Below are 13,436 nucleotides of genomic sequence, written 5' to 3' on the forward strand. Positions count from 1 at the left end.
TTCAGTACTTTATATTGAAAAGATCTTAAGTAGGGTTCGCTCGTAAAGGCTTCTGAAATACAGTTATCTTCCAAATCTTATTCTTCCTTGGCCCATTTCTTCGGCTTTTCATACTTAAACTTTATCAAAAAGTTATAATAGTCATGGCATTTATAGTTCTCCGGATCAAGAACGACGGTAAACGAAGGTGGATGTGTACGTAGATTCAATGGCACTGCGTGTCTCTATCCTGTCCAGGTCAAGAAATTAAAATTCAAAAACCTTTCTCCTTCAAAAGTGTTAAAGGAGTCAATATTTGTCTTATCATATACCAGATCTTTGGTATGCTTAATACCTTTTGAGAAGTACTGTTTATAAAACACACTTTTACCGTCAATCCTAATTTCTCTGTTATTCCATATAATATATTTACATTCGCCATCACAATCAACAAGGTCTCGTAATTCTGACCACCATAATAACAATTCATGATAGAAATCTGGTAGAATATTTAATTTATCAACAGCATAGTTACAATTAAATACAAATAATCCCCCGTGACTACTTAAGATATCATTAAGATAAAGTTTCCAAAAACTGTTACGGCTATCAAAAATTATTCTTTTTAACCAACTTAACCTTAATGCTTTAACCATGTTTTCATAATCAACCATGTTGATACCGCCAGAATCGTAGGGCGCATAAGTGGAGCGTCTAGTAAACTTATCTTTTCCATTCCATAGGAAATGAAACACCAGAGTATTAAATTCCTTTATAATTTCGGGTGGAGTAGTTAACACAGAACTCGGGTATATCATTTTTGAAAGCAAAAAGGCCTTGATAATCGTTACTTTACCATGGATGGACAGCCCTCTGACTTTCCAAAGTTTAATTACATTTTTGATTTTCTTTAATCTTTGTTTAAAATTCTTATCAACTGACAGCTTGATATCATACGGTATATGAACCCTTAAGAATTTAATACAGGTTTGCCATTTAACTCCGAATGGTTGATCTTCACAACTCTTAAGAGAACCAATCCACATTGCTTCGGTCTTTTTAACATTCAGTTTTAAACCAGAAGCCTTCTCAAACTCTTCAAGTAAACTAAAAAGTGCGTTAGCGGAGTTCAAATCCGATAAAACAGCTGTTGTATCGTCCACAAACTGTAATAGTTTAGTCTCCAAATCATTAATTTCTATCCCTTTGATACTATCTTTATTTCTAATGGCAATAGCTAAAATTTCAACCGCCGTTACAAACAGGTAAGGAGAGAGCGGGTCTCCTTGTCTGACTCAACGCTCTATCTTAAAATAGTGGGAGCACAGACCATTATTTATGACGCAGCTTTGAATATTTTTATAGAAAATATTAACCCATCTTATAAAATATGGTCCAAAATTAAATAGTTCTAGACATTTATTAAGAAAGTCCCATTCTAAGCTATCAAAAGCTTTTTCAAAGTCAATGAAAAATAAAATACCGGGTTTGTTGTTATCTTTTGTATATTGCATTATGCCAATGATTGAGCGAAAATTGTCAAAAAGATTTCGACCTGGGATGTATCCTGACTGATTCTCGTGTATTAAATCCGGCAGCACACGCTTCAGTCTTTCAGCAATAACTTTGGAGGCAATTTTTGCATCAACATTTAGCAGGGAAATTGGTCGCCAGTTTTTAAGATCACAACGGTCTTGATCTTTTTTCTCAATCAGTGTAATTACGGCCTGTCTCTGCGATGGACTTCTCCTTTTATAAAAGACTCATTGAAAGATTCCACTAAAAGTTCTCCAACCGAGTTCCAGAAAGTTCGATACAATTTTATTGGCAATCCATCGTTCCCAGGAGTCTTAAAGTAAAAGAATTCAAGACCTTCGCGCATTCATCTAAGTTAATAACTCCTTCACCAAACTGTCTATAATCTCCTGAAAGTTTTAGTATTAGAAGATCGTCATAATTAAAGGAGGCTTGCATTTTGTTGTGCATAAACACAGTGAGATTTATACAGACCTTCGTAGAACTCCTTTTCAGCATGTAAAATTTCGAAAGGGTCTGAAGTAATAACGCCACTCAGTCGAAGTTTCCGAACGTGTTTCTTAACATGATTTCGTTTCTCCAAGTTAAGAAAATATCTAGAGTTCTTTTCTCTATGTTCATGTCAGCGTGCTCTGGATCTTACAATTATACCTTCCACTTTTTCTTCGTACATTTTTTCCATTCTTTCTTTCAGGACATTTAAAGTCACCAAATTTTCCTGGGATGGATCATTTTGAAAAACTAAATGAGCGTTCTGAAATTGTTCGTTTAGTTGTTGCTCTTCTCTTCGTCTTTGCTTGTATTTATTCATAGAGTATTTTCTAGAATGCTTCTTAACGCTATATTTAACCCAGTCCCGTACTGAGCGGGGATCAGACAGGTCTATTCTACCTTCATGTATCCAGGTAGGATCATACGATATATTTCGTCAACGTACACTTCATCTCTTAATAAAGAGCATTTTAATTTCCATAGTCGGCCCTTAACACCATCACTAACATCTTTAAATTCTATTTTGATTGCCGAGTTATCTGTTTTAATAGATGGTATGATATCGACATCACAAACATTATCTGATACCGAGTTCGAGATAAGCCAGTAATCTAATCTAGACAAAACCGATCTGGTTGACTCCACGTAAAACTACGCTCTGTGGGATTTTTAATACGCCAAATATCATGCAGATCAAGTTCCCATTGTAGACGTTCTATGGCGTTGATTACACTTTGCCCACTTTGTTATCACGATTTGGACCGTATATGTTAACTAAGATAGCTCGTTTACCTTTCAACAGAACTTTGAGTATAATATAACGACCATCTGTGTCCGCGACTATTTCTTCAACGGAGCAATCAAAGTTATTCCGTATTAAAATTGCAATCCTACGAGAGTTATTAGCCCCATGTGAACAAAAGAAGGGAGCGTCCCATTCCCTTTTCCACAATAACTCATTATCTTTCGTGGAATGTGTTTCCTGAAGAAAAATAACATCCGCTTTCTGCTTTCTACATCATGTAAATATTGTTCTTCTTTTACGAAAGTTGCTGATGCCTCTTACATTTAAGGAAATAAATTTACCCACTGCCATTTGTAAATATAAAAAAGAACGAAATATAAAGGCAACAAACTTGAACTGACTACCAGGGGAGACGGAGCTAGAATAAATTTTGTAGGCATGAACTAGAGATGCATTAATTATTGTAGACATGTAGTTAACGCTTTTACTAAGATTTATTATTATTAAGATTCTCTGAAGAATGACACTTGAGCTGAGAAGATATGTACAGTGGAACCCCGTTTATACGGTCACCAATGCGACACAAAAATTTGGCCGTATTAGCGGGGTAGGATCAAATTTCATGACATATTTGAATTGGGTGACGTCTTAACAGATATATTACACTGATTGCACTCCTAAACAACTGTTCTTTAATAGGCATCCGGAATGCAAAAGCAATTTCAAAAAATTGAAAATTCATTCATTTTATGCAATATTGACATCGGAAGGGTGAAAATAAATGTTTTGAGAGGCCGCTTAGGCGGGTGACCATATCAACGAGGTGACCGTAAGGCGGGGCTCACTGTAATTGTTTTGTTTACGCAAAACATTACAGGGTTGTGTTGCAAAGCATTTTTTGCAATCTTTCTTGGGCGAGACCAGAGGACACTGATTTCATCAAAAAGCGCTGCCCATGGTATGAGCTGAGATATTGTTAAAGGAGACAAACGTAGCAATTCGTCATGAAGTAAAAACAATTTACGTTATCTGATTAGCTTTCCTGACGATCACTGAGAACACTGTTTACACAGGAAGAGTCCCCCGATGTGGCAGCAACATAAATTTAAACTGGAACCGGCGAAGAATTTCAGCTCGTCTTTTAAGGGCGGCTTTTACGAATTCCCGTCTTTTATTGAAGAGCTCAGTCACACCAACTATGTAATATATTTGGCTCCCCGAGAGTAGCGAGCCCCAAAGGCCGCCCTATCGAAAGTAATGACGGTCGTTACTTTCGGAGTTGTACGGTGGTAAAAACTAAAACAACAAGAAGCCATTTCTCAGAAAGAAATAGTGTTTCGTTTCCGGAAAGGTATGCAAAGGCTGAGAAAGGCCGGGGGTGAGGGGGATATGTGTTAATGCGCCGCTTTGCACCGCACTGATCTGCTCAGTTGCCAGAGCCTGGGGTTTTTCGTCCAGGTGAGGTTTAGTACTAAACCTAGTGTAAAAGAGAAAGGGCTAATTAATTTAAGTTGACTACACATGTAGCAGTTATTACAGTCAACGCGCTTCGAAATGTATTTACTTGTGGTACTTCACTTTCACTCTACCCTAGATAAGGGGGTCCCTTATATCGGCTATATAGGTATGTCCGGCGTCAGAGTGAGATGTTTTTTCACGACATTTTAGTCAGAAGTAGAGTATCGATTTTGGTCATTTTGGGCTCAAACTGGGTATAGTTTTTGCACTCTAGTCTTGAATTAGGTATGTTTCCTAGAAGCTACTTTTTTCGTCATTATCGATAAGACCAGCAACTAAAGCCATTCACAATACCTTTAACATCTGAACTAGAGAACTACGGCAGGTCTGAAACAGGGTATTAATTTAAGGGTCAGGCAATGGTTAGAGAAATCGAAGACTTTGGTCTTAAATAGAGTAAGTGCTTTGGCAAGCGGACCGCACAGCCCCGCCAAATTTTTCAGAAATTCAAAGTATTGTGTGTGAGGCTAAATAAAGCTAACACGCAAAAGCATTTGACGCATAATTTTTCCATTTCTGTGCCAGACAGTCCTTGATTCGAATGGATGCGGCACTCTACGTTTCGTTGTCAGTGACGCAAAATATTTTTCTCTTCAAAAAGGACGCCTCATATGTGACGACAGTTGTACAATTATTCCTTCACTTTTGCTTGAATATTATGAAGCTAAAATACAAATGCTCTCGGTGTTTTCGTGGAAAGCAGTCCTTGAAATTTCGCGGCATGTCAAAATACAAATTTTCTTATTTTTAAAAGCGCGCTCTAAGAAGTAAAGCTACTGGAATTGTGGCGGAAAATTCGAGAAGTTCAACTAAATCTGGAAAATGTCGACACCTACGATCATGATGAAGAAAACCTCATAAAAAAGCCATATTGTGCCTGTTTTGCAATATATCAACGTCAATTAAATTACAATATGATGAACTAGTTACCTTCCACAATATATCGTATCTGTAGTATCGTCCAAACGCTCCAAGTGCGTGTTCTTTTCCCGTAAACAGCCACAGAAAAGGGGCGGGATTGTTATTCCTGAGAAGTGTTCTGATTGACCAAATTATGTCGCCGTAGTTGTGATCTTAATCACATTTAAATCAAACACGGAAACAGATATCTTCGTTTCTCTAGAATACATCGTTTCAGTAAGACTTAGGAACATTTAAGTCGCCAATTATTTCTACGTGACCTGCATGACATTTTAATTTCCTTTTCTTGCCGTGTCACGAAATAAAATTTAGTTTCGAGAAGTTATTTTTGCTGAACATGTAAACGTTGTGAATTACAAGCGTTTACCCTGATAACATTCATACTCACTATGTCAATAAATCACTCTGAAACGGAAAACAGTACCATTTCTTTGCTGAACTAAACAAAACTAGCTGCTTCTATCGGCTTAAAATATCGCATTGATGGATAAATTGCGTGGTGTGGCGGTGTCTCTACTTCGAAAATATATTTCTTTTTCACTATCACTATCAAGTCCAGTTCGCAGTTTTCTTGTGTAAGATAATACCAAGAAACGAGAGTTTCACTGAAATGTTGCAAATGACATATTTTGTTGCGATGCACCGAGTTTTGGCCGACATTTTGCCGCCGTATTTACATTAACAATTACGAACTTTACTCTGATTGGATATTACAAATCACTATGTAAATAGTTCACCCCTGAACTGGAAACAATACCGTTTCGTTTCTGAGGAAACGAAACAAAAATGACTAAATGTTTTTGAAAAAAGCATTATTTCGATAATTTTTTTTTTCAAATAGCATGGTAATAGGATCGAGTGGAGTCCAGTTCGGTCTGTAATCGTACGAGTGATTACAGTCAAACCAATTGAAGTGTACCCCTCAAGAATACATTGATGAATTGATTATTTGAATACTGAACCCGCTAGTCGTTTCAGGAATGCAATGATGAATTGATTATATGACTACTGAACCGATGCCGAAGTCGAAGGCTGAGGCTGATAACCCTTACGAATCTAATAATAATTTTATTATGTTTTGAACGAAAAAAACAATGAAACTGAAGTCATGTTTTTGCTTCTTCACTGACGGCAAGCAACACAAAGCGCGCGAACGTGACATGATTACCCTTAGAAATCATGCACCGCGGTCATACATGACATGATTACCCGTGACCTTGACATGATTATTGTATAATCTGCAGTTGGATGACGTCACAGGCGCTGATTTCGAAAGCTCACTGTACCCTTTCGGCCAATCAGAAAAGAGATAGTGAGTTCAATGTATAATACAGGTTGTAATCGGAAGGAATTTAAAGAAAATTACGTATCGGTTGAAACTATACTCGTAGTACATAGAAAAAATACCTGACACCTGCCGGAGACGGATCCAAAGAAAAGTCAACGGATGTTCCTGTAAACTGACAAACGCTCATTGCACCACTTTATCACCGGAGACACATGTACAACAGCATTAACATAAACAATAAAACGAGAACCATAACAAGACATAATTTTGATCGCGGACGTGACTACTACAGCAATGGGGCATCCCACTTGAGTAGAGTAATTCCTCTTAATCAAGATAGTTGCTGGTAATAATTTGTTCACCTTCGCTGTCTCTTTTTTGCGTTTAATTTAACTGTGATCTGTCTCAGTCAAAAAATTAATGGCCGCTGTTCGTTTTATTACGCAAATTTTGAGGCGGTGCTTTAAAGCAAATAAACGAATGCTTATCATCCTTCCTTCTAAACGTAAACAAATATACTGTAGATCAGAAGAACCGTAAAAATGAATTAAATTCATTGGATTACACTGGTTTCTTTAAGGGAATTGAAACAAAATATGGCAAGCAGCCGTGGTAGACCAACCATAATAGTTGTTTCATTTCCGTGTTTTATGTTTTTAACTTCTCCATAGCCTGGTCCCAAGCTCAGGATAAAAAAGGACGTGCGTTGTGCGCAATACCTGCGACCCTGCCATGTAAAAAGACCGCATGATACACAGAGAAACGTTACGGCCTTATGTGCAACATAGACACGGAGAGGATTATATTATGTAAGTATGTTTCATGTTTTTACTCCATGGTTTTCTTGTTATCAACACTGAGTGGGGAACTCTTTTGATCTTTATGTCTGCTACAGAGCGTTAAAAAGACGAGGACCTTCGAATGCGTACAAATGGTGCATCGCCGAACTGATATTTACACAATTTTATCCATAATGAACTTGATACATTTTCTCTAGATCTGAATTTGCGGCCACGGGCCCGTTTCTCGAAAGCGCCGGAAACTTTTCGGGACTGCAAAGCCATTTTTACATGTCTAAGTTAATGTGTATCTAAAAACAGAGGGGTGGATATATACACCTGAAACAAAGATACCAAACAGTCTCTGTTGAACCTAATTTTACATGTGGAATGGTTTCTTTGAAAATTAAGAACCAGTAAAATAACAAGCAAATTGGATGCAGTTTTAGTTTATTTTTTGTTTTGTTTGATAATTTAGCCGGTCTACCTTATAAGTTGCCTGTAACTGACCTGCTATAACATGTATGTAAATGACCGTCTTTCTAGATGAAAAAATGTTTGGTTCGCAATTATCAGGCAATTTTGCACAACATATGTTCTTTTGCTATAGAATGAGGTTGAGCACAGTTGTATTCGTTAAAATACGTATTGTCGACGGTTTGATAATCTGATATCTCGTTCCGTGTAGCTAAAATCTGTGATTCTGAATTTAGGTTTCGTATTTCACAAGTGTCACAACCGATTAAGACATCATTCTTTAGAAATGAAAAAGTTATGAATATTTAAGTAGGTGGTTGAAGGCAAAGTTTGACGACGCTCAAAAAATTATTGCTACTGAGACAAGTCTTGATCAAAACCAGGTAAGGACTTTCACTTCTTTGAGAGAATCCATCAAGTAATCTACTAAATTTGTAATTAAGAACTTAGATGACAAGCGTCGCACTGGTCGAATTCGAAGAACTAATTAATACATCTAGTCCACCGCGAAAAACATGGCAACAACAGATGGGAGCAGAGCTTAATGCTGCACTTGATGCGCTGATGTCTTATTTAAATGTTTGCTTTCGCCAGAAATAAGCTTTGAACAAGCTAACTGAGAAAACCGAAACTGACGTGGCTTGGTTAGACACTGATTAGTGCATACAGTTGTTCCAGGAAAAGAAAGGAAAGTTATCGTCGACAAGGTTTGGAGACTCACGTTAAACTGAAGGCGCGACTGAGTTATGGCAACAAGCGATGGATTTCCAAGAGCGACAGTCGTCTCATTCGTCTTCTTTTACTTTCTGGTGTTCATGTTGTCAACAGTCGGAAACTGTTTGGTTTTGTCGATCTGTTACAGAGCAATAAAGAGAAAAGCCTCTTCACTGAAGTGGTTCATCGCCAACTTGGCCATCGCTGACCTCACATTCACGTTTCTGACCACATTAGACTTCATAACTTTCATATGGACTTGGCTTGGCGGTCAGGTCACTTGCAAGCTGCAAAGTTTTCTAATCGAAGCTTGCTACACTGCCTCAATAACGACTCTGGTTGTTATCAGCTTTGAAAGACTCAAGGCTGTGATTGAACCATTCAGTACAAGAACCAGCGCTCCAGAAGGCGTCTATCGAAAGCTGGCGGGCTTGTTGTTTGTTAGCCTTGTTGTAGCTTCGCCTTTGCTTTATGCCTATCAAACACATGAAGATAGCACAGGTGGGGTGTCCTGCACAAACATTGGATTCACAGATTTAGGACGACAGATCTATTACAGCATCCATTCCATTTGCTTCTTCCTGATTCCTCTAATCTATATGATTTATGCCCAGAGGTCCATATTTGTAACGTTACGCTCTAGCGTTTTTCCGGCGCAAAACCTTTTTTCAGCTGCGTGCTCTAAATTACGGCATCGAAAGGCAGCTAAACCTCTAGTGGCCTTAACGGTAGCATTTGTAGGATGTTGGTCACCATTTGTAATTACACGAATGTTGATGTACTTTCAACTCGCAGATGGTGGGTACATCTGGAGAGCATCCCAACTTTTAATTTTTGTGAACACGGCGTCGGATCCAATACTGTACGGAATCTACGGAGAAAACTTGAAGTCGTCTCTTAAACGTTTCTTTAGATGTACAGTTTCTCAGACCTCTGCAGCAGTGGGGACTCTCACAGAAGAAAGAATTATGAGGCGAATTGGAAAAAATACATGCAGCTCTACAACGCTAAGAGTTAACAACGATGCTGGCTTACATCTCAGTGACGTTTAAACATAATTTAGCGACCTCACTACGTGTGGTAGGAATTTCTGATAAGAAGAGTTTATATCCGAAAACAAAGCTCTCCTCAAGCTGACAACCGTAAATATAAAGACATTCTTGCCGCAATCAACAGGTATTCCCGTTCTGAAAATTATTTTCGATGGAACACTGATTGTTTAGAATAATAATCAAAGGAGACCTATGGCCAAACTCGTGGATTAGGTAATCTAGAGATGAAACATATTGGTGAACTTGCAATTACTGGTGTATTATTAAATGCTGTTAAAACAAGCCGGGTTTTGTACCATGCAAGGTCGCACTTAACTCACAAAGTGTAAGCTTTTTTAGTTAACTTTTGTTTGCACATATATCACAAAGACGTACGTTCAGAATAGCTAGGGTGGCAAAATTGCAGCATAACATGGAGTGGTAAAGGCTAAGGGTTCTTGGGTCACAGAGGACACTCCCGCCTAACAAATCATAGAGTACTCTCCCCACTCCCCCCCTTCCCTCACACCCAGATCTTGATGTTGATCTGCCCGCTGGAAAAATTTGCATGTATTCAAGTCGTACGAGCTCACAAACGTTTTTCATTGCATTTCATTCAAGGTTATAGGTAAGGTTTCTTATGAGACAGCACTTCTTTTCTATATATATTGCACGTAAAATACATCAAAATAAGTAGACTCTTTCGCAAGCATTTTCAGTGTCGATCCGACAAATCTGTCGACCATAAATATGTGTTCCAACAGTAATAATAACAGCTTTATTGAAGTGTCAATGTATTTCGTATTAACTAATAATTGGGGACAAGCTCACAGGGGGTTTCTTTCCCTTTGTTATCTTTTCAATCAGGAAGCAAAAGTGTTAACAAAAGACAGGGTAAAAATCATTTAAGCTTATCACAATCAAGTATTTGGGAGTTTCTTTCCAAGTTTATGTGCATTTCACATCCCACTTAGAGTTCAGATCAATGTACTAAAATAAACAAGACAAGTATAGAGACCACAGCTTTAATCTAAACTTAACTCGATGCCCGTTGAACATGGACAACTCAACATGAAAAACTTAAGTGTTTAAACTGTAAAGCGGTGAACGAAGGTCCTCCTTGATTGAACGTTGGATCTCACAGCAGATCTAATCAGCCAAACATTCTCATCAAAGCTTACCACATTAGCTTTTCAGGTCACTTTCCAGCAAACAAATGCACATTTCCTGGTCATTTTGAGCGCCTGGACGACTCAAATGCTCCTGAAATTCAGCCTTCAAGTTGGCCATAGTACTAATTCGAACATTCTAAGTCAACTCCACTTCAATTTAGCGAAACACCTAATATTAATGGTCGTGTAAAAGCTACAAAATCATCAATATTCGGGCTGGCACGATGCACGCATTGAGTAGTAGGCTCGCACTGACTGCACGGTTACTATTCCAATATGGCGTCGGGCTCGGTTACTATTCCAATATGGCTTCGGGCGCGGTTACTATTTCAACATGGCGTCGGACTCGGGCGCTTTTGTTCGGGCCGACTAATTACGAGCAGTGTCTACACCTGAGTGAGTGAGCGAGTGACACATTTGCATATCAGAGTCCCCGCAACAAACACGTTTCTACGCTTCGCGTATCCACGAGTTTAAAAAAGGACGGTAAGATATTGGACATGAAACTGAAAATACTAGAAGAAGGTTAATACAATATCATAAAAAAATCCCAAATTTCTTCTGAGTTCTAAATTTTGGAACAGTGGCCTGCCAAAGCGTGGTTGCGATGCATTCTTTAAGCCACGGAAATAGACACTTGATGTCTCTCAAACAATTATTTCTAGAAAATGAAGTTGATCGTAATTGTTTGGATATGTCCAAATTCACAGGTGAAACAACTTTCTAGCCGTCGTTCATAAAAGGGACAACAATGAATAAACTTGGGGTGTATCGGTTTCGAGCAAAATTGTTTATTTTGAGGCCGACAACAGACAGGATGACGTCATACGGACTTGGGATGACGTCTTAATTCCTGAATGGCCACCTTTAAGATCCGCCAGTTTGGATTCCTCGATGTTTTCACGCGAGCGGAAAACCACCACGCTAATAGTAACAAGATAAATATAACAAAATAATACAAGATGTTGAAATCATCCAAAAATTAAAAACAAATTTGGAAACAGAAGCGTGTTTGCGATGCATTTTTTAAGCCGTGAAAATAGACACTTGATGTCTCTTGAACACTTATTTAATTTCTAGAAAAAGAAGATGATCATATTGAATATGTCTAACATAGGTTGGTTAAATTCACAGGCAAAGGAATTTTACAGATGTCGTTTATTAATCGATAGATAACTTTAAAATCAAAAACAGACTAGGCTTTTTAAACTCAAAGAATATTCTGAAAGCCACGATGATTAAACTTGGGTGTATGTGTTACGTGCATATATGTTTACTTTCAGACAGACAAGAAGACAAGCTGACAACCGTAAATTCAATCACACTGACCACAATCAATATGTATTCTTACAGAAGACTGATTGTTTGTATTAATAAAAGGCAAGTGAAGATATCCACCATGAAACTGAATTTACCAGGAGAAAGTTAACAAAATATCATAAAAAATATCCCAAATTTCCCCTGAAGAACTACGAATTTGTAGCCTGCAATTTCTCTCAAACAATCGAATCATAAGAAAAGAAGTTGATCATTATTGTTCGAATATGTCTAGCATAAGTTAGGTAAATTCAAAGGTGAAGGAACTTTCTAATCGTCGTTCATAAAAGGGAACTCGACTTTTAACAACTGCTAGAAAAATTTAAACCTAAAAACAGACTAGGCTTTTTTAACTCAAAGAATATTAAAGCCACAATGATTTAATTTGGGTGCGTTTGTTACCTGCAAACATGCTTTACTATGCGGCCGACAACATTGACAGGATGTCGTCATACGGAATTGGAATGACGTCATAATTCCCGATTGGTCTTCGTTAAGATGCAGCATTTTAGATTTCTTGATTTTTTCCATGCGAGTGGGAAACCACCTGCGCTAACAGTCACAAGATACATATAACAAAATAATGCAGGATTTTAAAATGATCTAAAAGATGTTACGACTCTTGCAAGAATGTTAAAAATTCCAGAAAAAAGAAAACAAAAGCAATAAATAAAAAAAACTAATTTGGGTGTGGGGTCGTCACCATCCGAGTGGGATCGTCACGATCCGTCAATATTCACTCTGGACCAACGATGGCTCGATGTGAAATCTGAATCTAACATTGAAGGCGAAAATATCAGGACACTGTAGTGGGGGACATTTTAGGTACTCGGCTTAACGCGGGGGTACGTCTAAAAATTCTGTAAAAGATCAAACTTTTGGTTTTTACTGGAATTTGAATCTTAGGTATTAAAGTTTTATTTTGAGAAAAATTTTTGCTACCGTAAGTTCAAAACTCGTTTTTTCAAAACGAATTAGTTTTGCTTTTGAGAAACGATATTTTGAGAAGGATTTGTCCAATTGAGCTGATATTTTCAGGATTTGTTGTTCTAAGTAAGTTTTGTGTTTTAAGCTTAGCACTTTTCCATCCCGTGCATTTTGTCGAAGTTATGAACTGAAACGTATGCTGATCTATGCTGGATTTTCTGTATCAGATTTGACTGGTCATCATTTCTTGTGTTTTTAACTTTTCAAAAATCTCTAAGCTTAAAACAGTAAGCTATTTGTCGTCTTTTAAAAATATAAAAATTATTTATTTTGATCAATTCGTGTAGGAGTTATCTTTTCTCAAGTAAGCCCTGGCACTCCCCAGCAGTTGGCAGATTCAATCAGCCTGTGTCAGGGTGCAATACAGTTCTAAAGTACAAAACAAATATTCATAATCTTTGGTCTTTAAGCTTTCTAAAAATGTATACTTCGCCATTGTTTAAAATTAAATCTAAATCATGAAAAAAGTTTGAATCGAAA

General features: G+C 37.6%; 1 protein-coding gene across 1 annotated transcript; it reads left to right on the forward strand.

Moving 5' to 3' along the window:
• The first annotated feature begins 8,148 nt into the window (after nt 1–8,148).
• LOC149118235 (galanin receptor 2a-like) lies at nt 8,149–9,783 on the forward strand. The gene has a single exon (XM_089282404.1). It carries the CDS (start codon nt 8,482–8,484, stop codon nt 9,499–9,501), a length of 1,020 nt encoding a protein of 339 aa, XP_089138530.1. The 5' UTR covers nt 8,149–8,481; the 3' UTR covers nt 9,502–9,783.
• The last annotated feature ends 3,653 nt before the right edge of the window (nt 9,784–13,436 follow it).

This window comes from Orbicella faveolata, unplaced genomic scaffold, assembly GCF_042242905.1.
Source record: "Orbicella faveolata isolate gen_17 unplaced genomic scaffold, um_ofav_v1 contig_1, whole genome shotgun sequence".
Classification (NCBI taxonomy): Eukaryota; Metazoa; Cnidaria; class Anthozoa; order Scleractinia; family Merulinidae; genus Orbicella; species Orbicella faveolata.

Coding starts and splice junctions, on each gene's coding strand:
- LOC149118235 (XM_089282404.1), top strand. CDS start 8,482: ATGGCAACAAGCGATGGATTTCCAAGAGCGACAGTCGTCTCATTCGTC.